Source organism: Haemaphysalis longicornis, unplaced genomic scaffold, assembly GCF_048455015.1.
Source record: "Haemaphysalis longicornis isolate Haplotype H1 unplaced genomic scaffold, Haemaphysalis longicornis Haplotype H1 scaffold_13, whole genome shotgun sequence".
NCBI lineage: Eukaryota > Metazoa > Arthropoda > Arachnida > Ixodida > Ixodidae > Haemaphysalis > Haemaphysalis longicornis.
This window is the reverse complement of record NW_027526233.1, coordinates 62,859,336-62,886,476: the sequence shown is the minus strand read 5'-3', so window position 1 is coordinate 62,886,476 and position 27,141 is coordinate 62,859,336. Positions and strand designations below refer to the sequence as shown.

At 49.4% G+C, this 27,141-nt stretch overlaps 1 protein-coding gene across 1 annotated transcript in view; it reads right to left on the bottom strand.

Annotated features, from left to right (window-relative positions):
* The window catches only part of LOC144164078 (uncharacterized), a 195,644-nt gene that overhangs the window by 137,401 nt on the left and 31,102 nt on the right, over positions 1–27,141 (bottom strand). Inside the window, exon 2 of the mRNA XM_077694648.1 lies at positions 2,390–2,437. Within this exon, the coding sequence (XP_077550774.1) occupies positions 2,390–2,417 (28 nt within the window). The 5' untranslated portion in view covers positions 2,418–2,437. The remainder of the gene's footprint in view (positions 1–2,389; positions 2,438–27,141) is intronic.

Below are 27,141 nucleotides of genomic sequence, written 5' to 3'. Positions count from 1 at the left end.
CAGCCATCTGGGGTGAACTGCAGGCGCTAATACCGGCCCTGATTTAAGCCCTTCAATATTTTCCTGTTCAATTTCACAAAGATTGTACGGCGGTTATACGGGATTTCCATTACGTAGCCTGGATTCGACACAACTTGGTTGTGTCAAAAGACTGTCACAAAATACTGGACACCTCCGTCTGCTGTCTCCGACTGGGTTGGATGCAGCTTAATACCCTCACTCACCGCTCTTGATGCAGTGGATAGTTCCTGCCAGCTTACGTTTGTTTCACGACCACGGCCCTGGCTGCAAGTGACCCACATGAACAATTTGTCTAAGGAAATGAAGGCCTGCGTCACGCCACACGCGCTATCACCCCAACGTATGAAATAGACCTTCCCACTGGGCGCACACGCTGGTAAAAGTTCTTAATTCGTGGACTTTGAGTTGGGGTGGGCCTCTTTCCAGCAGTAACCCGGCCGTGACCACCATTATACCACGCCCCATTTACCAACAACTGCCCCTTCTGTATGGCTCCGGCCCAAGGCACTAACACGGATCACTTGTTATGAGCGTGCTTTTTCCTGACCTCAGCGAGATCACAACACCTTCCCAGCCCAGGCCTGCATCCTGGGCGCCCACCGACCTCCAGCCATGAAATTGGAGACGCCACCACCACTCTCTTCTAGACTCCCTTTGGGAACAGGTGTATACTTGTATCTTTAGGACTTTTTATATTATGCCGATGGCGTTTAACACAGTAATAATAAAAGTAAAAAAAGATATTTTTCCTTGTATGTGTGACCCCACTTACGCAGACGTATAAAATTTGCATATATTTCCATGAACCAAAGCATACATAAGTATTTGAATACCGATTACGCGCTCGAAATCGCGGCCTTCGGAAGCTTATTCAGCGACCCTTTAGTACTGGACGTGCGCTTCGGCCGGAAGAAACCCGAGCTCATTCTTAGGAACATAATATTTCTAGATAGGCAGTTGGCGCGTTGTTGCTAAGTGAAAATGAAGAAATAGCGCACGTACTCACATGCGCACACTCCATAAATTAGAAGTCACCGCATCCGCAAAAACGTTTATTTTCTCCGTTTTCTCGTCGATACAAGAGTGATAACTTATATCGTATAAGTTAGCCAATTCGTCTTCGGGAAGATAGTGTTCGGAAATAAAATGTCTGACCACGTGGAACTGGTAATGCCACGAGTACACTTTATTTAAATTATCATTTCTTTTGCCGAAGTTCTCTATTCAAATCTGAAACGAAGATGTTTCCGCTACTATTTTACTAAATTAGGCATTGAAGATGATTGTAGCGGGCTCCGATATTCCTGTAACACTAATACTGAACGTCCAATGAGGTGAAAGGTCCACCGAGATGGCAGATGCATAGTTGGATCTTTCATCTCCTTGGATCTCTAAGCACTGAATAGACGGCGAAGATACCTTCGCGCGCTCCCTTATCCCTATCGGGTACTCGAGAGGCAGCTCAGGTGGTCTGTCCGATGGAGGCGACTGAAAGCACTCCGCTACGCATTTTACGCACGTTGGTCATTTTATCGCCTTTTCTTTTAATTCCCGCCTGCGTGGGAGCGCGGCACGTACCTCGTTGGTTTGACCATGCCATGATTGCGTTATTACCTCCCCGTGCGCGGATCGTTATTCTTGATGTTACGTTAGTATTTGGCTGCTCTGCCCTTGGCTACTCGTCTTCGGCTACTCGCCAGCACACGAGTGCCAATTCGGAACGGTTAAGCTAGATGACTTGCCCCGTAGCGACCATCGTGTGCCCCCTTTTTATCTCAACGTGCGTGCTACCGGAACGCAACAGCGGGCTCTGACTGTTGATTACCCTCTGGCCTACTTGCACGTGCACTGCAGAATTCGTATTGCCGTTGTCCGAATATGAGCCTTAGCACTCCATTTTGAAGTGATTAGCGTACGGGCGGCGGCAGCCGACCCTGCCCAGAGGCTTGACTCGTCCAGATTCGTAGTGCGAAATCTCTCCAGCACAAAAGTAACAAGAGTATCAAATTCAGTGTTATGCTATTCTAATACCACTTCTCTAATGGAGTGTAGCGCAACTACAACACGATATCTGAAGTTTTTCTGTACCTGCCATTTTATGAAGAATGTTAAGCAAGTTGAAAACGCGTCTCACTCTCTCGGTTTATTGACTTAATTGTGAAAACAGCACTGTGGGGAAACTTAGGAAACAGTATAATTTTAGAGTGCACGTTATTTCTAACAGGAGTTTGAGTTCAAGTGTACCCAAGTCACTATTTATTTTGAAAGTCTTCAATAGAATAAATGACAGCAATGTCCCCAGGAGATCAAGGTACTCTTCAAAACTTGTGCGATGGAAAAAAACAAACAGGAAAACCGGTGTACTCACAGCCGGGGTTCCTCAAAAAGAAGGCCATTGCATCAGCGGGAGCAATGTCTGAAACACAAAATTGTGTAGATACGTAACACTTTCAATGTCTTGGAATTACTAAGGATTTTTTATGCATACTCTAAATTATGCCACAATTTAATATAACTCATATTCACCACGTTAATAACGGCCGTGTGAAGCATGCAGTCTTTTTCTGCTGTATCACTGATGAAAAGACAATTTCACCATCTTGGTAGTATTTTGAAGTGGTTTTAACTGAAACTACCATCTGAAATTACTAGTTGGTGCTGTTTACACTTTTTGCCAGCCGTGCTTTTTGTCTTTACTACAAGGAACAGAAGCTTGTATTTCGTAATTACGTGCACGTTGCAGCCACGCAACTACAGTGTACAGAAAAATGTTCAAACCATTAAAGTCGCTTCTTTGTCAGCGTGGCTACAAATTCCTTCTACTATCATAAACACGTCAACAGGGAAGAAACCAACCGTGATTGTATAAATTCAAGCAGGTTTAACGTCAATCCTTTATATAAACCCCTGTGAGAACTAACTTGGCCTGTATTTAAAATTTCGTCATGCTTTAATAGCTGTATATGGAGTAGCCTGGGAAGATCCGAACGCAGTTCAGGCGACTGAGCGAGTAGCAGCAAGCCTTTTTAAGAGAGAAAAACTTGAAACGTATTTTAGAGCATTTCGACATAATAGAAAATTCTGTCAGGGTATCAATAGACCGAAATTGTATTGCTTTTAAGCAGGACATAATCACTTACTTGGGAGAGAGCTCATACACGAAGGCCACAGCAAGCGAATGCACACAAAAGTTGCCCTCGGTATGAACATGGTTGACGTGCCCACGCGAGCAGCAAAATTCTTGGAAGATGGGAGTGGCTTCTGGCAGGTGAACACTTCTTACAGCCCAAAATTGATCACCATTGCGGGCATCTCACTTTTACAGTAGTGTAAACTCCTTTCTCTCCTGAGAATTTTAAAGTGAGATAACTTGTCACCAAAATGACTGTTTTTGGACGAAGTCGAAAACACCATCCTAATTCGAGGTCAAGAATCTTAGTGCAAAATTAGACCACTCAATTAGGCCTGCCTCTCTAACCAAAACTTCTCACGTGAGAGCAAGCCACAGCGGCATTAACATTAAATGTAGACGCTCGTTTAAAAGCAAATGGTAGGAACCTGGTCAAGGATGACACTTGGTAGTTTCGTTTATATGCATCCTTCCTATATATGTGTACACAGTACAGCCCACTTAAGGCGAACGCGGTTTTAACGATGTCCCGGCTATAAAGAACCAAACACCTTTCCCGCAACCATTTGCATGCTTATATTTTATGTTCAGATATAGCGTAAAACGGATATAACCAACTGATTTAAGTTGCCCCAATTCTTCCTAATAAGTAGTGTGGACTGTATATATGTGACTGTGTGTAAGGGCATGTATACATAGGTACCATCGCAATTTTGAATCGGAAGGCCTAATGGATGAAGACATAACCGACAGCCTGCACTGCTAGCTTTCCTACCTTGGAAGGTACACGTATATATTGTTACGGGGAAGGTATTGCATTCACAAAGGTATTTACAAGAAGGAAGCCAGAGCACAGCGCTCAGATCCATGCACCAACCAAATCGGGACCGATCGTCGTCGGCTTCCTCTTCTAGCTGCTCAGTGCTGATCAGTCTCTCTCTCCAGCACAGACACCGGCGCATACCCGTCGGCTTAGTAGAGACCCCAACATCCTCGTCACATAGGCCCCCGGCCGGGACAGCACCGACTCGGTGCTGACTAAGGTGTTCCGTTCAAGCTGGGGGAGTTGTAGGGCTTCAGCCGCAGTGCATGCACGATATCTGTCTTCGGTGTGGAAGACGATGTGAACGCTGCAGCAGGACTGATCTCATACGTCACATTGGTGACCTGCCGCAGGACCTTGTAAGGGTCATGATAAGGCGAAAGAACCTTTTCAGAGAGGCCCACACGGCGAGAAGGGGACCATAACAATACGAACGTTCCAGGAGGATAATAGACGTCGCGGTGCTTAAGGTCATAACGTGTTTTCTGCGAAACCTGCGAGGCTGAAAGGCGGGCGTGGGCAACATTCGGCCGGCGAGGCGATCGAGTAGGGCATCAAGGTGTCAAGCGGCAAAGGGGGCTCACGTCCATAGAGGAGATAAAAGGGTGAAAAATCAGCCGTGTGGTAGCGCGAGGAGTTGCACGCAAAAGACACGTACAGCAACATCATGTCCCAATCTGTGATCCGCATATACAGACATAGACAGCGTGTCCATAAGAGTGCGGTTAAAACTTTATGTAACTCCATTTGTCTGGGAATGGTAAGAAGTGGTGAGCTTGTGTGACGTCGAACTCAAACGAAGGAGATCAGCGAGCACTTTGGACTAAAAGTATCGTCCTAGGTCAGTGAGAAGTTGACTTGGAGCGCCGTTGTGTAAAATGACGTCGTGAAGCAGGAAGTCAGTGACATATGCCGCACAACTTGTAGGTAGCGCCTTCGTAGTAGCAAAGCGGGTAGCATAGTCTGTTGCCACGGCAATCCACTTGTTCCCGGAGTTTGAGACAGGCAAGGGACCAAGGAGGTCCATCCCTACATGGTAGAATGGTTCGCTTGGTACTTCGAGGAACTGTAAGGGACCAGCCGGTGCCGTTGTTAAAGCTTTCCGCGTTGGAAGACGTCACAAGCACTGACGTGTCGAACCGACCTATATAGGCCAGGCCAGAACAAGCACCGCCTGACGCGGTCATAGGTGCGTGTCAGAGCTAGATGGTCTGCAGTAGGTGCGTCGTGCAGTTGATGGAGCACAGACTGCCGAAGGTGTACTGCAACGACCAGGAACAAAGCAGGGCCGTCATGATCAAAGTTGCGGCAGTAAAGCACTCCATCTTGCAGTAGGTACGCTTGGAGCGAAGGATCGTGTGCCGATGAATGCAGATTGTCTATGATCTCCGGTAAGGTGTTGTCACGACGCTGTTCATCCTCAATATTCATCAAATCAGAAATAGCCAGGACACAGGCGTCAGAGTCGCCGGCAGAGGAACCAGGTGGATCGACAGGATGGCGGGACACGCAGTCCGCATCTTGGTGTGTATGAACGGATTGGTAGGAGACAGTAAAGCAGTATTCTTGTAATGTCAAAACGCAACGCGTTAAGCAGCCCGTGGAATCCTTTAAGGAAGAGTGACCGCAAAGGGCGTGGTGATCAGTGACAACTGTGAATGGCCTCCCGTAGAGGTAGGGACGGAATTTTCCTTAAGGCCCATACAAGAGCAAGACATTCGCGCCCCGTGATAGAGTAGTTCCACTCTGATGACGAGAGAAGACAGCTGGCGTAAGCAGTGACTCGGTCGCCGTTTGCCTATCGTTCCGCCAAAACAGCTCCTATGCTGTGTCCAATCGCATCTGTACGTACTTCATTGGGTGCTACTGAGTCGGAATGTCCCAGAATGGAAGAAGCAGTGCGAAGGTTTGTCAGCATTTTGAAGCCTTCCGTTTGTTCTGATCCCCAAGAGAAGGTAGTGTTCTTGCAAAAGAGATCAGTGAGTGGCTGGTCAATAGTCGCAAAATCTCTAATGAAGCGGCAAAAGCATGAAAACAGGGGAGAGCGAGGCTGATGGAACTCTTTGACAGCCCGAACCTTGTTAGGGTCGTGGCGGACTTCCTTGGCGTCAACTAAATGGCCGAGTACTGTGATCTCGTAGCGCCCGAAGCGGCACTTCTTTGAATTCAGCTGTAGTCCTGCTCGCCGGAAAACATCAAGGATCGCCTCAAGGCGTTTTAAATGGCTTTCAAACGTGGGCGAGAAAACATTGACGTCATCATAGTAACAGAGACAAGAAGACCATGTAAAGCCATGTAGCAGGGAGTCCATCATCTGCTCGAACATGGCTGGCGCGTTAGATAAGCCGAAAGGCATTACTTTGAACTGATAAAGACCATCCGGCCTTACAAAAGCTGTTTTCATCGCGATCGAGCTCGTCAGCGGCAATCTGCCAATATTGAGTGCGGAGATCTATGGAAGAAATTTACTTTGACCCGTCAACGCAATCCAACACGTCGTCAATGCGAAGGAGGGGTACATGTCTTTAGTAGTACTTTTGTTAAGATGATGATAGTCTACGCAAAAGCGTCACGTGCAATCCTTCTTCTTGACCAGGATAACGGGGGATGCCCATTTACTAGTGGAAGGCTCAATAATGTCCTTGCCAAGCATGCTCTCCACTTCCGCTTGAATAGCTTGGCGTTCCGTAATGAACACCCAGTAAGGCCGTCTGCGTACTGGTATGGCATACCCTTTGTGGATCCGATGCTGAACAGCAGTGGCCTGCGCAAGAGGGCGATCATCAAGGTCAAAAATGTCTCTAAAGGATGACAATAAATCACGCCGTTTTCTTGCGTGTACCGTTGGCAGATCGGAGGCTACGATGGGTTCAAGATAGAGCGGCGGGGGTGCAGTGGGCTTGGGCTCGGACTGATAGTCTAGGCAGGTGACATCGGCTAATGCATTCACCACGCACTGTCCAATATTACATAGTGTAGCTAGCCACATTCGTTTTGGGATAACCTGCGGTGTATAGCCGAAATTGTTGAACGGCAGTCGGACCGACCATCCGGAATCGTGACGACAGCGTGTGGCGTCATCACATTACGCGCGAAGTGTACGTCAACAAGAGGCGAAGTGAGGTATTCGCCATCGGGGACAAGGGGGGAGAGTTGCAAAGACCCGAGTGTAGTAACTAGGGGCGGAAAACGAACGCCGGCTGAGGAACAGAAGGGCTGCCTCTGGACATCGTCGTGGCCGTGATAAGAAGGCAGCCCCAAGTGGAGGACTCCAACCGAACAATCGATGAGTGCTGAATGGTCCACGAGAAAATCAAGGTTAAGAATAACGTCGTGAGAGCATTGGTCTAGTAGAGTAAACAACACCAGGATTTGTCGGCCAGCAATAAGTAACACGCGCTGCACACATCCCGGGTACGGTGGTCGTACTTCCATCAGCGACTCGTGCAACACGTGAAGTGGGGGGCCTGAGCACCTTGCCAAGGCGGCGGCGAAGCTCCGAGCTCATAATAGACATGTGCACCCGTGTTAATCAAGGCGGTAGAGGAAACATCGTCAACTTGAATCTCCAGTAAGTTTTTTCGTGTAAAAAGCGTCAACAGGGGATTATCGGTGGTCGTCGGACACGCCGCATCACCTCTCAGTGCTGCATAATTTAGTTTTCCTGACGGGAGTTGTTATACGGCGCTGGCGAGAGTAGACGCCGGGGCTGTAGCGAATGGGCCTGATGGCGCTGGGGTGGCGGCGATGGGCTGCATCGGAGGAACGGAGCGTCGGCATCTGCTGGTTACAACGGAGGTGGTGGAGTAAAGCGACGGGGCATCTGATCAGGGTTCGTGTTGCTGGAAATGACTTGCCGAGATGGGAATTGTGAACTCTTCTGGCAGTACCCTGCAACATGCCCCACTCGGCGGCAGTGGAAACAAATCGGCTTGGCATTGGGTGTCCTTCATTCCTAAAGGTAGCGGCTGCGATAGGTGGACGGTTTGTAATCATTGCGGCCGGCATAGCCCGATGAAAGGTGAGGCGCGTGAATGCCTGGATCTCTCACAGCGCAAACATGCTGAAAGGTGAGCTTGGCTACTTCTTCTCGAAAGACCGCTTGGATCTGAAGAATGGATAATAGGCACGTTTCCGACAGGGGAAGCGTCGTGGGGGCCATACCCTCCAGCTCTCGTCTTATAAGTCTGGTCAGACTTCCCGTCGTACATGGGCTTGTGTCACTATCCGGGGTTCGATGTTCGGAATGACAACGATCCTCGCACGACGACGTTGGAGCGCTGTTCGGAAGTGGGCTAAAATTTGTATCCAGGCGATGTCCTTTCGCCTGCTCAAACCGGCGACATTTCTTGATTACTGATTGCACAGTTGTACAGTCCTTACACATGAGTAAATTGAAAGCGTCGCCCACTATTCCCTTAAGGATATGCCCTACCTTGTCTGCTTCCGCCATTTGATCATAATCTTTCTGGCACAAGGATAGCACGTCCAGAATGCACGCCACATAAGGCTCGGTAGGGATCTGTACCCGAGAAACCAGAGCCTTCTTCGCCGCAGTTTGACGGTCTACAGGATTCCTGAAGAGCTCGCGCAGCCTAGATTTACTGTCGTCCCAACTTGTTACCGTCGCCTCGTTAGTACGAAACCAAGTCCTAGCCCTCCCCTGAAAGAGTTTTCCACGTTCGTAAGCAATATGGTTGGATTCCACGTGTTATGAGGGCTCACGCGCTCAAACGTGTTAAGCCAGTCTTCAAGGTCACCATCATTTGTGCCGCAGAACATGCCCAGGTCCGCTGCTGGGAGATAACGATGAATGGGGGTGCAGTCGCGAGATCTCCCTCGTGTGCCATTGTTGGTCGTGAAACTTGCCGTCCGCTGCAGAGCTCCGTGCTGCGTGTGGCGTACCCCGGACCATTACCGAAAATGTTATGGGGAGGGTATTGTATTCACAAAGGTATTTACAAGAAGGAAGATAGAGCAGAGTGTCCCGATCCACGTACCAGCGAAACCGGGAGCGATCGTCATCGACTTCCTCTTCTTGCTGCTCTGGGCTCATCAGTCCCTCTCTCAAGCATAGACACCAAAGCACACCCTTCGCGTTAGTAGAGAGCCCAACATGCACGTCACAAAAAATGTATATATATATATATATATAGATAAGACGGAAATAAGAATTGGCAGTCAAGAAGACCTCGGAAAGCAAAGGGGAGGATGTAGTAGCTCAAGATAAAGAACTTTGAAAATAAGGAAGTGGAGAAAAAATGCCCGCCAGGTAGGATATATCTATATATATATATATATATATATATATATATATATATATACATACAAAGATAGGTCGGCAGTCTACAACGCCAAAGGAGGCATAAGGGTGTGGTTAGGCTCTTTTTTTACTACGGTTAATAAAGTTAACATTTTTTTATATACGGAAAAAAAAGAAAGAAAACACGCGCCGAGAGTGGGGACCGAGCCCACGCCTTTCGATTAGATGTCGAATGCCTTACCAACTCTTCTATCTGGTCGACAGGGGTTCTCATTCACACACACACACACATATATATATATATATATATATATATATATATATATATATATATATATATATATATATATATTGTAATGCAGAAGATTGGCAACGTTCAATGCACTGGAAGAATCAGGACCATCACCAATCCCCTGCGGGAGATGTGCGCCACTTTATCATCGTCGGTAGCAGAAGCCGAATATGGAAGCCGCTCCGCCATCGCCTAGAGCGACGGGGTTGGGGTTCTCCAAGCGTCGACTGTGCTCAAACTGTGTTCGGCTTCTGCCCCCCTTATCTGTCGCCTGCACAGAAACCTTTGCCAATAAACGCCATTTCAAGTGGTGGAGGAGCCGGGGTCACGGTCCAGTCCTGGAACTCCGGAGCCAAAAGCTGCCCGAAAGGATGACCAGCGAAGCCAGCAAAACCGCTACGCCCTCACCTCGGCCTGTAGTGCTCTGGCGCTGTGCGTGAGCGAGACCCGCCAGACTTCAACGGCACTGACGAAAACGACGCGGAAGATTGGCTCGAAACCTTTGAGCGGGTGAGCGCGTACCACCGGTGAGACAATGTTTTCAAACTCAATAACGTGAGCTTCCCCCTGACCGGCGTTGCTGAGATGTGGTTCAAGATGTGGTTCAAGCGTCGCCTTAAGACATGGGCTGAGTTCAAGGACGAATTCCTTGCGGTTTTCGGACGCCCAGCTGTGCTCAAGCTGCAAGCAGAGCAGCGCTTGCGCTTACGAGCTCAGCAGGTCAGTGAAAACTTCATGAGTTACATTGAAGACGTCCTCGACTTGTGTCGCCGCGTCGACCCCTCTATGCAAGAAGCTGAAAAGATCAAGCACATCTTCAAAGGAATGGATGACGACGCCTTCAAATGCTTTTGTCGAGGGACTTACGCACCGTCACCGAAGTCATTAACATGTGCCGAAGCTTCGATGAGTTACGGAGGCAACGGGCCCTCACTCGACAATCTCTTGCACAGGATCAGTGTGTGTCAAGTTTGTCAGCGATGCACGCAGATTCTTCGTTGCTTTCGGAAATCAAAGACTCCGTGCGGGAGGAGGTGGCCCGTCAGTTGTCCCTTCTACCTGCCACAGCAAAGCCTGTGTCGACGCTAGGACCTTCTCTCGAGCATGTGATCCGAGATTAAGTTGCCGAAGCTCACACGCCTTGTCCGCAATACGTTCCGATTGCCGCGCCAGCCAGATACGCCGACATCGCCGCGAGACCATTGCCGGAGTCAGCCCTGACGTACCAGCCGACGTTTCCAGTGGGACCTCCAGCTGTCTCAAGTGTGCCTCCGCCTCCACGGTTTAATGCCCAGGCCGGTGGTCCGTGGCGTACTCCAGATAATCGTCCTATTAGCTTTGCTTGTGGAATACCTGGTCACGTCCCACGCTAGTGCCGCCACCGTCCGCCGTCATTATGGGACGCTACACATGCCGGTTTCCCGCCGTCGGCTCAAGCCCAGGTGCCACTTTGCTCCCCGACTGCACCTGGCTCTTCGGATCGCAACGCATTTACTGACCGTTGTTCATCTTTCCGGCGCCGTCGCTCGCTTTCTCCGATGCGACGTCGTCCTGGTCCCGAAGACACGGAAAACAAATCGCCGCAGTTCCCGAGGCAAGAAGTGCGCTCACGTCGAAAAGTACAAGGCCTCACCCTCCTTCGTCCCCTATCAATGTTATCGACGTTACCATAGAAAGTTTTCGCACTTTCGCCCTGGTAGACACGGGAGCTGCTGTTTCTGTCATCAAAGCCGATGTATGACGTTTATTGCAAAAAGTCATGAAGCCTCTTCAAGGACTGTCGCTCCGAACCGCAAGCGCGCACAATATTGAACCGATGGCCGTTTGCACGGCTAGAGTCGTTATTCAGGACCTACTGTACTTCATCGAATTCATTGTACTACCGATGTGTTCCCACGACGTCATATTAGGGTGGGACTTCCTTTCGCGTCATAACGCAGTGATCGACTGTGCGCGCGCTGAAGTTCAGTTTTCTTTCTGTGACGCACTATTTGATGACAGCAAAAGTGCCCCACAACCAAACTTGTCATGGCAACCGACACCGACGTTCGGGTCTATTCTTCTGTTTGTGTGCCGGTGCGCTGCGCATCCACGACTGATGTCACGGCGCTCTTTACGCCATCTGACATTTTTCTCCGCCGCAAATGTTTTCCCCTGCCATCTGCAGTTCTTACTCTCAACGCCGGAACGGGCAACATGTTTGTCACAAACGTGTCTTCCGCGCCGTGCGCCCTTCTGCAGGGTGAAACACTTGCCAGCTTGGAATACATAGATCCTGGTCGTGTGATAGCCATTCCGGACAGCACTTCTCAGGTTCAGGTTGCCGGACTTGACCCATGTCCGCCTGGGGCGGAGCCTTCGACTGATGGTTTTCTTGCCTCTGTTGACGACGGTCTAGACCCTACCCAGCAAGCCCAACTTTTGGCGCTGCCTACACGATTGCAATCGTCATTCGACTTGTCCCAAAGCGCGCTTGGCCGCACATCTACAGTCGAGCACACCATCGTCACTGGTACCCATGCCCCTCTCCGGCAGCGGCCTTATCGCGTTTCCCCAGCTGACCGCCGTACCATCGAGCAGTATCTGGACGACATGCTTCAGCGTGGAGTTGTTCGACCCTCAAGCAGCCCGTGGGCATCTCCTGTCGTGCTCGTCAAAAAAAAAAGGATGGATCCATTCGCTTCTGCGTAGACTACCGTCGCCTCAACAATATCACGCGCAAAGACGTCTATCCGCTTCCACTCATCGATGACGCTCTGGACAGCTTGCAGGGGGCAGAGTTTTTCTCGTCTCATGACTTACGATCCGGAAATTGGCAGGTACCTATGGTGGACGCTGATCGCTCGAAGACGGCGTTTGTAACCCCTGATGATTTATATAAATTCAATGTTATGCCGTTCGGGCTGTGTAACGCCCCGGCAACATTCGAACGTATGATGGACAATGTTATGAGGGGACTCAAGTGGAAAATTTGCTTGTGCTACTTAGACGACATTGTCATTTCTTCTGCCGATTTTCCGACGCACCTTCAGCGCCTAGAAGAGGTTTTAACCTGTCTTTCTCGAGCTGGACTCCAACTGAACATAAAAAAGTGCCACGTCGCCGCATGGAAGCTAACCATCTTCGGCCACGTCGTCACTAAGGACGGCGTTCTACCCGACCCGGCGAAGCTCCGTGCAGTGGCCGAGTTGCTGAAGCCCACTAATATAAAATCTCTTCGGAGCTTCATAGGCCTTTGTTCATACTTCCGACATTTCATCCGCAACTTTACTTCTATTACTGCGCCATTGACGAAACTCCTTGGGGGCGCCAGCGACTTACCTGACTGGTCCCCAGCTTGCGACCACGCGTTTGGGACTCGGCGTTGTCTCCTAACCTCGCCACCTGTACTTCGTCACTTCGATCCTACAGCGCCGACTGAAATTCACACTGACGCCAGTAGAGTTGGCCTTGGGGCCGTGCTTTGCCAACGAAGACCTGGTGTTGACGAATATCTCGTTGCCTATGCGAGCCGCACGTTGACAAAAACTGAAGCGAATTATTCGGTAACCGAAAAGGAGATCTTGGCCATCATCTGGGCGCTTGCTAAGTTTCGACCATATCTGCACGGCCGCCCATTTAATGTGGTCACTGACCACCACGCCCTTTGCTGGTTGGCGTCCTTAAAAAATCCGGCAGGTCGTCTTTGGCGATGGGTGCTTTGCCTACAAGAATACGACATACGCGTCATATACAGGTCCGGTCAGAAGCATTCTGATGCCGACGCTCTATCCCGTTCACCAGTTTTTTCTGACCTTGCGAAGCAGTCGGGTGACCTGCTGGCCCTTTCGATGACTGATACCCAGTCGAAAAACACAACAGAAAAATACGACAGAATGATCCTGTGAGGGAATGGGACATTCTGTAGTCTGTAGTAAATCCTGTCCTGTAGTGTGTAGTAAACCCTGTCCTGTAGTCTGTAGTAAATCCTGTCCTGTAGTCTGTAGTAAATCCTGTCCTGTAGTTTGTCGTAAATCCTGTCATGTAGCCTGTAGTAAATAATTTCCTGCAGTCTGTAGTAAATCCTGTTCTGTAGTCTGGAGTAAATCCTGTAATGTCTGTTTTCGTAGTAAATCCTGTAATGTCTCGAAATTCAACTTGTTTTGCATAAGAAATTTACTTCCCGTGATGTTTTTTCTATTTAGTACCTGAATTATGGAGGATATGCATAGCAATTTCAATAAAAATATTACCAACAAACATAAGCATTTTGGGGAAATCTTGCCTTTCTGGAACAAGCTTAAAATTGTTTTTAGTGAATAACTGATTTCAGAAAGTTGTACCAAAAGGCAATGTAAGCAATGCAACAAGTGGTACATTCATGCATGCAATACAAAAGTTTGATGTTACGCAGATTCCACATGCCTGATGCATGTGCAGTCGCGGAAACTCGTGCACACGCACACTGCACACGCGGAAACTCGTGGATCCGGCAGCCACTGGAATGCAACGCTAGAACACGCCGGAGACCACGCGGTCTCCAGCAATAGCGTGGCCGATGCTCCGGCTAGGCCTTTTTTCTTTATTACCGTGTAATTACAAATTCGCGTAGCTGTTAACAAGAAATACAGACGTCCTTCCCTCAGGGACACCTAAGTAGCGCTACAAAATTTAGCTAGACTCATTTGGGCACTTTTCAGCTGATTTGGCCGTGCTTCTGAAGCACGGCCAAATCGTGTTCCATCATCGCGTTCCGTCAATGACGCTCAATCTGTTCATGAAAGCAAACTTATTCTCCCGGATAAAAAAAAACTATTAAACGGGCATGGACAATACCCGTTCGAAAATTCGTTCCTGATATTAGTTAGGACCATTAAAACACAAGCAAACCAATATTTCTTGAACCTGATTTATTTAAACAGCAAAACGCGAGAGAACGTGAGAGAATTAAAATGGAAAGTCAATCTTTAGCTGGAATGCTTGCCTTGGTGAACCTTGATCCGTTGTCAATGCATTCGCACAGGAAAACGTGGAAGGGTATCCTGTGGCGAAAAGCGCACGTCTCTGTGGTGCTGCACTATCTCGAAGAGTATGCACGCACGATACCTTCCGAAGTGACGCAGGGGTCATTGGAAGTTCAGTCGATTGTCGAAGCACATCGCACGTATTCGAAATCACACTGCCTGCGAAATTCGTCGTATTCACTCGCATCAATGTGCCAATAATCCCAAGCACCTCGGTTAGTCGTCGCTAGAGGAGTCCTCACTTCGAGATGCATGAAATCCGGACCACTGATCTTGCTTTTACCACAGCTTCCGAAGCTTCAAATGTTGCTGCTGATACTTCGCGGAGACATAAGATGCACGTTTTTTCAAAAAGTTACGCGTAACTTCAGCTAGGCAAAGCGCCGATGTTAATTGTGAACGAGCCACTCGGCCACGCAGCCACCGCCAAATTTTGACCGAAAGACGATATACAGGAGGGAACAAAAGAAGGGTAAGGAGGGAACTGGCCGATCACAAGAACTTGTTAACGCCACCCCTCCGTACCCTTCCCATTTCTTCGTATTGCGGTCTCCCCGCCCCGCGAGTGCTGTCGCGCGACATGTCTTCAGGGGTGACGATGCGTCCCCGAACTTCTTCCGAAGGGTCGGGCTAGAGCGAAGGCGTGCATTTTCTTTCTTTGTATATTTATTTTTTAACACATCTTGGTAATGCAACCGGTTCACTGGCGCCGTTTCTTTTTTTTCACACATGTAGCGGCAACTAGTTAGCTGGTTTTAAAATCCTTTTTTAACTATTTAGGCTTGATTGTTCACATGGTTCGCGCTAAAATAAACAAATTGCTCGCTAAAAAAATAAAACAACCGCACGCAGATTGAAACAATGGTGCTCTCAAGGACACCCCGAAATACATGTAAGAATGTGCACTGCAATTATTGCACCACGTATTCAAAAAGCACGTGTTGCTTGTCCTTTATGCGTCCGTTTTGCCGTCGGGCTACCCTTATTGCCTCATTGTTTTATCAAAGATTGTCCACAGCACAATATATGTAATTGCAATTCACTCAAAGAAGCCAAGGAATTTGCGAAGTTCTTTATGTATCCATTTCTTTGGTTATGGGGCTACGCTTAGATGTTCCAACGTTAGAGTGATTTGTGCAAAGTTGCGTTGTTATTTGGAAATTTGTAGCGAAGGTTTTTTTTTTTTTTAACACGGCCACAATGCTACTGGCAGCAATGCAACAAACGTTCATTACAACAGACGCTTGCAATGCAATTGAACGAGATGACCGTCACTTGCACGCACCAATGTTTCCGTGCAGCGCACGCTAAAAAAATGGGAATTTGCGGCTCCGCACGGGCCGCAAACACCAAGTTTCGCAGCATCTTCGTCAATTGCGGCGCTCGAATACAACCAGTCCACACCTTAACCGGCGCGCGGCATTCCCGTGTCCAGCCAAGCAGCGGCACCACACTATCCCGTACTATCCTGTTCATGCTATCCCTTTCGTCCTTGCTGGAGCCCTGTCCCCAAAGGCAATGTCCCCGTGTTATTCGATGCTGTCCAGCAACCTCCCCGCGTTGCTGTCGTTCAGTGCGGCGTTTTCCAGTGTTTTCCGTTGTCTCCCGCGTGTTCCATAGCTCTCCTAATTCTGGAAAATGCGGTCCCCGCATTTCTGTTGTCCAGCTCGGCGTTTTGTAGCAATACTGAACGGTCTCTCATGTGACACTTTTGCAATGAATCTAAAATTATCTTTCACACAATAAAAATATGCAGGGACTACAAAATGGTCTGTCGCATGGCAAATAACAATAGTAATTACGGAATGCTAGATGTAGCGGCTGAAGGACAGTTTGTGGTGCAACAGATAATTTGTGTATTGCCTACAGGGTGTTGCACAATAGAAATTTCTGTAGTACAACAAAAATATCTCATGTGACAGACATTTTGTAGTTCGACTACAAAGGTTTTTGTAATGGGACTACAGAATGTCTGTCGCATGATAGATATGTGTGTTGTACTGCATGAATTTCTGTCGTACGACAGACATTCTGTGGTCATACTACAGACATTCTGTGGTCATACTACATACTACCACTACTGTGGTCATACTCTCGTAACAGTTTGGTGAGGTGCGGGGTACGCCACGCCGGACCTCCAGGATTTCCGCCGTAGCCGACGTGTCGCGGGTCTGCCACCACTGTCTCCTACGATGCCTCAAGGTGGGAACACTGTGCCGGCCCCCACGCCTGGCTGGCATCCCCCGCGAGAGCCCCGAATGTTCACTGGGAACGCCGATGAAGACGTTGAGGAATGACTGAGGCATTATCGACGGGTGAGCCGATACAACCGCTGGGATGCCGCTGCACAACTCACGAACGTCGTGTTCTCGCTAGATGAGACTGCCCTGACCTGGTTTGATAACAATGAAAGCAAGTTCACAACCTGGGACCGTTTCGTCGAAGAAATTTCATCCCGCTTTGGCGACTCCGTGGGAAAGAAGAGGCTGGCTGAACAGACGTTGCTCCATCGCGCCCAAGCCCCAGGCGAGACGTGCACCACCTACATCGAAGAGGTCTTAAAGCTCTGCAGACTCGTCGACCCGCAAATGTCTGAAGATGATAAAGTGGGTCACTTATTAAAAGGGATCGCTGAAGACGTCTACAACTTTTTAATAGGACGTGAAAAGTTGGAATCGGTGTCAGACGTTGTCCAGCATATTCGCACCTTCGAGGCGTTGAAGAAGCGTCGCATTACACCTAATTTCGGCCGTTTGGCTACTGTTACGACTGTGGCAAGCGTTGACCTGGAACCACCTGCCGACTTTGCTGAAATGATACGACGCATTGTCCGCGAGGAACTGCTACGACAACAAGAGTCCCGGCACTATACCGACAACGTACGCATCCGGGACAGCTACGTGCTACAGGACGTCCAGGCCAACACACTTTCTCCCTCGAGTGTTCCATTCCACGATGCGAGCTTCATGACTCGCACTCACAGTCCACAGCGCGACGTTGAACGGTTGTCTCAGCGTTCCCAACGTACAACGTATGACCAGCGTCCTCGGCATCCAACGTTTGACCGCCGTGAGCGTGGCCCTACCTGCTACAATTGTGGTATGGAGGGACACATTTCCCGCTTCTGCCGCCGTCGCCGTCGAGCACCACGGTTCGAGCAACCGCCCATGTGGAACCGCCCTAACACTCGGAATGGCCGCTACGACACTTCCCTGCCACAGTATCTGCGCCCTATGGAACAGCCACCGCCTCGTCGTGATTCGCCTGCATCTGACCGGAGTATAACACCTCCCAGCACACGACAGCGGCGTTCACCCTCACTTTTCCGGCGTCGGTCGCCACCACCGGAAAACTAGCCGGCACGGCCAATGGAGGTGAGGCCGCAGCACAATCATCCCGTAGTATGCCTCTTACCAGGCAGTCTCAATTGGAACTACCTTCGCCTGTATCTATACTAAAGAACACAGTTGAAGTATTGGTAGATGACACCAGAACAATGGCTTTGATTGATACCAGAGCAACAGTGTCTGTCATGAGTTTAGCTTTCAAAGGCCGGCTTGGCCGTAAAGTTATGTTTACATGGGACCGAATGCTGACTTTTCGGGGTGTTGGTGGTGAGTGCCTGTGCCCTCTTGGGGTTTGCTCAGTGAATGTTTCGTTTGGTGGCCACACGTTCAGAGCGGAATTTGCAGTGCTTCCGCGATCTACGCACGATGTTATTTTGTGTCTGGATTTCTTAAAGCAGTGCGGGGCCACCGTTGACTGCCGCAGTCGAGAAATTTACGTGGATGGGACCGTGCTACTTGGCCTTGTGGAAGGCTCTTTTTCCGATAACCGTGCCTTCTGCGTATTGGCTGACACAATCATACCAGCGAGGTCAGCGGCATTTGTTTCTGTTCTTTGCACCGGAGTTGACGTAGACGGCTTTGAAGCATTCGTCGAACCAGTTTCTCTGAATTGTGCCAAAAAAGACATACTGGTGCCACGGTCAGTTGTTTCAGTTGTCCAAGGATACACCGCATTGTGTACAGTTAACTACTCTTCTGAGCCCGCCGTGCTTCCCCGTGGCCTGAAGCTTGCCAAATTCTCCGAATTTGCGTCTTCTTCAGTGGCGGTTTTGACAGAAACCTTGGATTCCCCTTCTCACAATTGCCCGGTGGACACTGCCAAGCTGGAGGGCATGGTAAATGGATCCCTTGGCCCAGAAAAACGTCGCGCATTGGTACAAGTGCTTACGCGGTACTCAAGTGTGTTTGATTTCGCCCGCCAACATCAACGCTCTTCTGTACCGAACACACGGACCCACCATTTAATTAACACTGGAAGAGCACGGCCCATACGGCAAAAGCCTTATCGCGTCTCTCCTTCTGAGCGACGAGTCATTAACGAACAAGTTCACGAGATGTTGCAGAAGGGCACCATTAGGGAATCCTCAAGTCCTTGGGCGGCGCCGGTGATTTTGGTAAAAAAAAGATGGGTCATGGCGCTTCTGCGTCGACTACCGGCGCCTTAACGAAATTACCAAGGACGTATATCCACTGCCCCGGATAGACGACGCAATAGACTGTCTCCATTCGGCTTCATACTTCTCCACAATTGACTTACGATCAGGCTACTGGCAAATTCCTGTGCACCCCGACGATAAAGAAAAGACCGCCTTTGTCACGCCCGATGGACTTTTCGAATTTAATGTAATGCCTTTTGGACTCTGCAACGCCCCTGCCACGTTTGAGCGCTTTATGGACACTGTCCTTCGGGGACTTAAGGGGAGATGTGCATGTGCTACCTTGATGATATCGTGATTTTCGGTCGCACTTTTCAAGAGCACAACGCTCGCTTGGCCACTGTTTTGGAATGTTTGGACAAGGCAGGTCTCATCCTAAACTCGAACAAATGCCGATTCGGCGAAAGGCGCACACTTGTACTCAGTCTCGTTGTCGATCAAGAGGGCGTCCGACCAGATCCGCAGAAGATTCTAGCCGTCAGCTGCTTTAAAGAACCGTGCTCTGTTAAGGACCTCCACAGGTTTTTAGGACTATGCTCCTACTTTCGCCGTTTTATTCCCGGATTTGCCGACATAGCCTACCCTCTCACATGCCTTCGTCAGAAGAACGTCCGATTCAAATGGAGCTCTGACTGTGACATCGCTTTCCGCCACCTGAAGCATCTCTTGACGTCGGAGCCGGTGCTTCGTCACTTTGATCCCGCAGCCCCAACGGAAGTACACACCGATGCCAGTGGTATTGGACTGGGGGCAGTCCTTGTTCAACGTTACAGTGACGGGGAGCATGTTATTGCTTATGCGAGCCGCACTCTCAGTAAGCCAGAGCGGAACTACACAGTCACAGAACAAGAGTGCCTCGCGGTCGTTTTCGCCACACAACGATTTCGCTCGTACCTCTATGGACATACCTTCACAGTCGTCACAGACCACCATTCCCTCTGCTGGCTCATCAATCTTCGAAATCCGTGTGGGCGACTGGCGCGCTGGGCTCTCCGACTACAGGAATATGACTTCATGGTGTCGTACAAGAGTGGCCGCAAGCATGCCGATGCCGACTGCCTTTCACGGCTGCCATTACAATCAACGGACTCAGATGCTGACCACCTTGATGAGTGCCTCGCCTCGGTGTCGACGGCATTTCCCGATATAGCTGTGTTCAAACGAGAACAACGCAAGGACAAGAGTTTGGACTACCTTTTCGCCTCAGCCGAGTCGAACCCTACTAGCCGTTTCTGCCTCCACAACGGCTTGCGCTTTTCAAGAAGAACTATTCCGCCGTCGGTTCGTGCATTCTTCTTGTGGTACCACAATTCCTTCGCAACGTTGTTCTGAACATTATGCACGATGACGTAATTTCTGGCCACATGGGGCTTGCCCGCACTCTTCACCGCACCCAACAACGCTTTTATTGGCCCAACATGCGGAAAACTATTGAGCGCTATGTGGCTTCTTGCAACCAATGTCAACGTTACAAACATCCCACCACTGTTCCGGCAGGCCAACTTCAGCCTGTGGACCCGGCATACCGTCCTTTTGAAAAAGTTGGCATAGACTTGTTGGGACCTTTCTCGCGCTCATCACAGGGAAACCGCTGGATTATTGTATGCGTGGATTACTTATCACGCTACGCTGAGACGGCATCCCTACCCTCTGCAACTGCGACAGAAATCTCGCTCTTCTTGCTCCGGAACGTATTGCTACGCCATGGACCCCCAAAAGCCATAATCAGTGACCGCGGGCGCCAATTCACTGCGACGGTGGTTGAAGAGCTTCTTCGCCTTTGTGCCGTACAATTTCGCCCCTCCTCGCCATACCACCCTCAGACTAACGGTCTGACGGAACGAACCAACCGCACATTGACGTTCATGCTAGCGATGTACGTCGCTTCGGACCACAGAAACTGGAACGAGCTATTGCCATTTATAACATACGCATATAACACGGCGAAGCATGAAACCACCAGTTACACCCCGTTTTTCATCCTTTACGCCCGTCAACCTAGCAGCGGCCTGGACACCATGCTTCCTTTCTCTCTGCATGACGAACCCTCGTTGGCGAGGATGCTCTGCCTAGCTGAAGATGCCCGTCGACTTGCTCGCCTACGTACTCTCGCGTCCCAAGAGCGCTCCAAGAAGCGATTTGACAGTCGCCGACGTGATGTTACGTACGCGCCGGGTGACTTTGTGTGGCTCTGGACGCCATTGCGAAAGCGTGGGCTATCCGAGAAGCTTTTGTCCCATTACGTCGGCCCGTTTGTTGTGATCGAGCGTCTCAGCGATGTTGCGTATTTTATTTCACGCTTAACTTCAAGTGGGCGACAATCCAAAAAGACACAAGTGGTGCTTGTTGCCCGCATAAAACGTTGCCAAAAACGCAGTGTAAGTAAACTTGCCCAGAGGGCTTCGTCTGGGACAGGGGAAATGTTACGCCAATATTACACGCCAGGGGTTGCAACCATGCCAGCCTCATCACAGGAGTTGGAGAAAGAAGAGAACAAGGTTGCACTCCGGCTTGGCCCATCATTCACAGACCACTCTACCATCTACGCTCGTCCTACAACCAACCTCACTGTAAATAAATCCATCTCGTAACAATATATATATAGCAGAACAGAAAGATACGGGACGATGGTCTCGGTAAAGATATATATCAAGGTTGCAGTCGTCATTGCCAGTGCTATTCGGCTTCTTTCGAAATATTTAATAGGGCCGAATGACGTGTGCTTGTCACGTTTTTTGTTGATACATTGATAAATAAGCGAAAATATAGGTCGATAAAAAATCCGCCGTTTTTCCGGGAGCGGGACTCGAACCCACATCTCCGCATAACCGGTGCGGTGCGTTCGCCATTACGCTATCCCGCAGCGGCTTCTCTCTCGACTTTAAAGCGGCGGTTTATATTCACAAGAGCTCCGAGGCCGGTCAACTAGCGCCGCCCCTCGACTACCGCGGGAGACGTAGAACGTCTTCTTTCCCAGCGGCCGCCACGTAGACCGTGGTCGGAGGTCGGGGTTAGCAATTGGCATATCCGAACTGCTGGAGCCAGTGCCTCGTAATGCATGTAGCAGAACAGAAAGATATGGGACGAGGGACTCGGTAAAAATACATATCAAGGTTGCAGTCGTCATTGAGAATGCTATTCGGCTTTTTTCGAAATATTTAATAGGGCCGAAGGACGTGCGCTTGGCACGTTTTCTTTGATACATTGATAAATAAGCAAAAATTTAAGGCGAGAAAAAATCCGCCGTGTTTCCGGGAGCGGGACTCGAACCAGTCCCGCTCCCGGAAAAACGGCGGATTTTTTCTCGACTGATAGTTTCGCTCATTTATCAATGTAGCAAAGAAAACGTGACAAGCACACATCATTCGGCCCTATTAAATATTTCGAAAAAAGCCGAATAGCGCTGGCAGTGACGACTGCAACCTTGATATATATATATATATATATATATATATATATATATATATTCGTCCGTGAACAAAATCCGACGAAATTCAAAGAATTATTATTATCTCCCCTTAGACTTTAATTTTATATAATCCCCAAGACTTGCCGCTGCTGCCTTTTCTAGTTTATTATTATTTTGGTTGTTGTTAAATTATCTAAGTAGATTTGTTGCTGTATAAATTGTCTAATGAACCATGTACCCAACCGTATTTTTCTTGTACCACATTTGCACTACTGATGTCTCGCCCCCCCCCTTATGTAATACCCCTCTGGGGTCCTTAAGGGTTTAATAAATGATGATGATGATATATATATATATATATATGAGCATATATATTTATATATAAGTATGTAAGTATACATATATATATGTATATAACGTAAGTAGAGTTTGGAACACTAGAATGTTTATAGACGCTAGACGAAGAGGACTTCCTTTCTTCAGAGTACCTCTGCTCTGGCGAACGGCGAACTTTTATCGCCGTTCGCATGATTACGCATGCTAGAAGTCACGACCGGCGCATGCTCCTCCCTTTTGTTCTGCGTTTCCGTAGCGGTCCCGAGTACTGACGATTGCGATAACGCCAGCCAAGAACGAATGAGCGCCAGTTATCTTTTTTTCCTGTGCCTCCACCCCTTCGTCGAACTAAACACCGTACACAGCAGTCATGTCACAGAAGGGAGGAGCTTTGCGCTGGTGCAGACTGTCTTGGATGCGTAATCATGCGAACGGCAAATAAACTTCGCCGTTTGATATCTCGGACTACGGATCCACCAGAAGAATTCTGCCAGTTGAAACTGCCTAGAAACATGATTGCATCTAACTTCCCAATATAAACATCTCCTGTTACTGTAGCCACTTAAGAGTTAATTAGTCAATTTTAGTTATTTAGGCGGCCGAAAGCAATAATTGCCTCCTATTTATGTACCCCTGGGTTTATAACCTCACTGTTAAGGTCTCCTTCGAGTAAATTTAAGCGCCTATTTAAAAAAAACAAGTCGACTAAACTTTGATCACTCTGTATATGTAGCGCGAAAGACGAGCAAGTGGCGCGCAGCCACCATGCGAACACTACCGAGCAATGGTTAAGCTACGCGGCCAAAACAACAGTCAGCATTGTCATTGTGATTGGCGTACGCCCACTCAAAGAGAATGACCACTCGAATTGTGCAAATGACGACGAGGCCACAGGGTGAGACCCCGAAGCGGCATCGTCATCGGCGTGAATTTCGTGAAGTGCGCCAGACATCCTGCCGGCTAGACCACCCATCCGTTCGCCACTTCTGAGTGCCTCTCTTACTTTCCGCTGTCGAGGCAATGACCCGCATTACATTTTGGTGGAGTGTGCGGATTCCATCCTCGTCCTGCTCTTAAGCTTCACCCTGTGTACCCGCAAGCCTGAGGCTCCGGAGTCCCACCTTGCCTTATACCGCTGAGTCAGCCGTGACTAGCGACGCAAGACACACTACATCGCCTTCGCCATGGGCTGTCATATGCTCCGGAGTGATCTGTGAGCGTGACCCGGTGATGTTCACTGGCGCCGACGCACAGGAGGTCGAAGATTGGCCTTTGGCTTATAAGAGGGTAAGCGCGCACAAAGTGGCAAGATGCCGTAAAGCTAAATAACGTGAGTTTCTCCTTGAGGGGACTTGCCAAAAAATGGTATCATAACCGCCCAGCTGATCGCGCGATCTGGACTGCATTCAAAACAAACTTTTCGGTGATATTTGACTGGCCAGCGCTTTGCAAGCTTCTCGCGGAGCAGTGTTTGAGAGAGCGAGCTCAACAGGCCGGCGAGAACTTTACCAGCTACATCGAGGATGTGGTCGACCTTAGCAGGCGCGTGGATCCTTCTTTTCCTGAGCAAGACCCCACCAAACATATACTCAAGGGAATAGATGAGGGCGCGTTCCAGATGCTGCTGGCGAAAAACCCTCACATCGTCAGAGACGACATCAGCTTAATGAACAGTTATGACGAGTTGCACAGGCAGCGTCGCCTCACTCGTCGCCGCACTTTTGAGAAAGTGGAGCCGCTCTGTGGGCTGGCAGTCGATGAAAATCCGTCGCTACTAAACCGCATCAAGGAGCTTGCTCGTGAAGAGGTGGCTCGGCAACTCTCTCTCTCCTGCCTTGTACGTCCCTGCCATCGTAGCCGGTACCAGATCCTTGCTTGTTGCCGCCGCTCCGTGGAATCGTAAGGGCAGAAGTCGCGAAGTTTGAAGGACCACGCCAGCTGCTCTCCAGCCGTTGCCTGTAGCGGCGCCACTACAAGCTGAAGTGGCGGCACGAAAGGCTCCGCCCACCGCTTATGTGTTCTTAGGCCACCCGCAGCTGCCGCCTTATCTTCCTTCGGATTCCTCGGCACCACTCCACAGCAACCCAAGGCTCACGCCCTATAACCAGCTGATATGTTATTTCTGTGGAGTTCCTGGTCACGTAGCCCGCTACTGCCGCCGTCGAGTTACGCCGCCCGGAGACGCTTACCGATGGCCAGTCTTTGCTGCTAACGTGTATAAATCTCCGCGTTCGTCCAACAATGCGCTGCAGAGCCGACATATCTCTCGCCTCCTCGAGAATCAGCCGATACCCCTCGGTCGTCCTCCCCTCGTCGCCATTCCATTTCGACTCTGCGCCGTAGTCAGAATCCCAGTAGGAAAACTGATCGCCGCAGACCAGAATGTAATGCGGGTTTATTGCTTTCACGGCGGAAAGTAGGAGAGGCACTCAGAACCGGCAGAATGTCTCGCAAACTTCACGAGCTTCACGCCGATGATGATGCCGCTACGGTGGCTCACCATCTTGCGTCGTTGTCATTTGTACAACTAGAGCGGTCAATCTCTTTGAGTGGTTGCGCGGAACGACGACATAAAGAAGACACACAAAGAGGAGTCCTGTTGTCTCCTCCTTGTGTCGTCGTTCCGCGCAATCCTCATGGCATTTCAAGTATCACACCAACTAGCCCGTGTCGTGTCTCCCCTCTTCCTTGGTGTTCGTTTTATTCAACCTGATTCCCACCGAACTACTAGCCAGTCAACAAAACTTGCTGAACTCCTTTAGTGAGCGTACGCCAATCACAATGACAATGTTGACTATGGTTATGGCCGCGTAGCTTATACGTTGCTCGGTAATGCTCACATGATGGCGGCTGCGCGCCACGTTCTCGTCTTTCGCACTACAATATATATATTGCAATGCGGGTTTATTGCCTTTGCAGCGGAAAGTAGGAGAGGCAATCAGAAGGGGCAAACGGATCAGTGGTCCAGCTGGTAGAATGTTTGGCACACTTCACAATCTTCACACCGATGACAATGCCGCTGTGGTGCCTCACCCTGTTGCCTCGTCGTCATCTGAACAATCCCACAGGTCAATCTCCTTGAGTGGGCGTACGCCAACCACAATGAGAATGCAGACTGTTGTTGTGGCCGCGTTGCTTGTTCGTTGCTTCAGATCAATTCCCACCCCTCCCTTCATCTACGAAGTCCCCACCCACCCCTCCCAATGACCCCCAATATTCTAAACTAGAACAGGAAAACGCCAAACTCCGCCAGAAACTCGCCGAAAACACTAAGAAATTCGTACTTCTCGAAGAGCACATAGCTCAGCTTCGTGCACAAATTCAACCGTCAACACAACCACCCCAAGAAATCAGAGCAACCACACTAACAACTGAAAGCGCCCCATCCCAGCTATGGTTTCACCCCAATAAACAATACCAACCAATCCAACAACTGAAAGCGCCCCCATTCCAGCTGTCGTCTCACCCATGATTGAGGACCTCAAACGCTACATCCATGGACTTCTTTCGGACTTCAACGTGAAAATTCAAGCGTTTGACACACGTGTTGCCACCCTAGAAATTACTCAGAGGAAAAAGCGCGTTACCGCACTAGAAATTACCAAGAGGAAAAAACGGAAGAAACCCAAGCAAGGCTCTCGCCCACATCCCACCGGGAGAACAGTACCGCTCAAAGATGGTGCAGACGCCCCCTTCCTCTCCGCCTACAGCCGCCACCCCACATACCACCCTCGTATGGCAATGGAATTGTCGCTCATACCATAGCAAGAAATCCTCCCTCCTTCACTTCACTCAACAACACCGACCCGATATCATCGCTCTACAAGAAACAGTCACCACCAACGTCACCCTGAGAGATTACACTACATACACTACAGACACCCTTGCCCGCACCGCTATCTTCGTCCGCACCTATCAAACGGCCCAACAACACACCCTCCCCACCAGCATCGATTACACCTTCGTGGAGGTCGTCCCCCGAAAAAAGACGCACTCAAGACTATTCGTACTAAACATCTACAGCCCACCCGCTGCTCGCCTGTCAGAAATACACAAGCTCTTCCGAGAAGTGAAACTCCGCACTAACGGACATAAATTATTAATACTAGGAGATTTTAATGCCCATCACATGATGTGGGGCTACCATCGCAACGATCGGAAAGGCATTCAACTTCATGACGCAATTCAGCAGCATCGTCTTCATCTATGCAACAACCCAGACACACCCACCCGCATTGGAAACAGCGTCTCCCGAGATACTTCACCCGATCTAACCCTAACTTATATCGTAAAGATTGACGAATGGACCTGCCTAGACGAAACACTAGGAAGTGACCATCACATTATAGAACTCCGAATC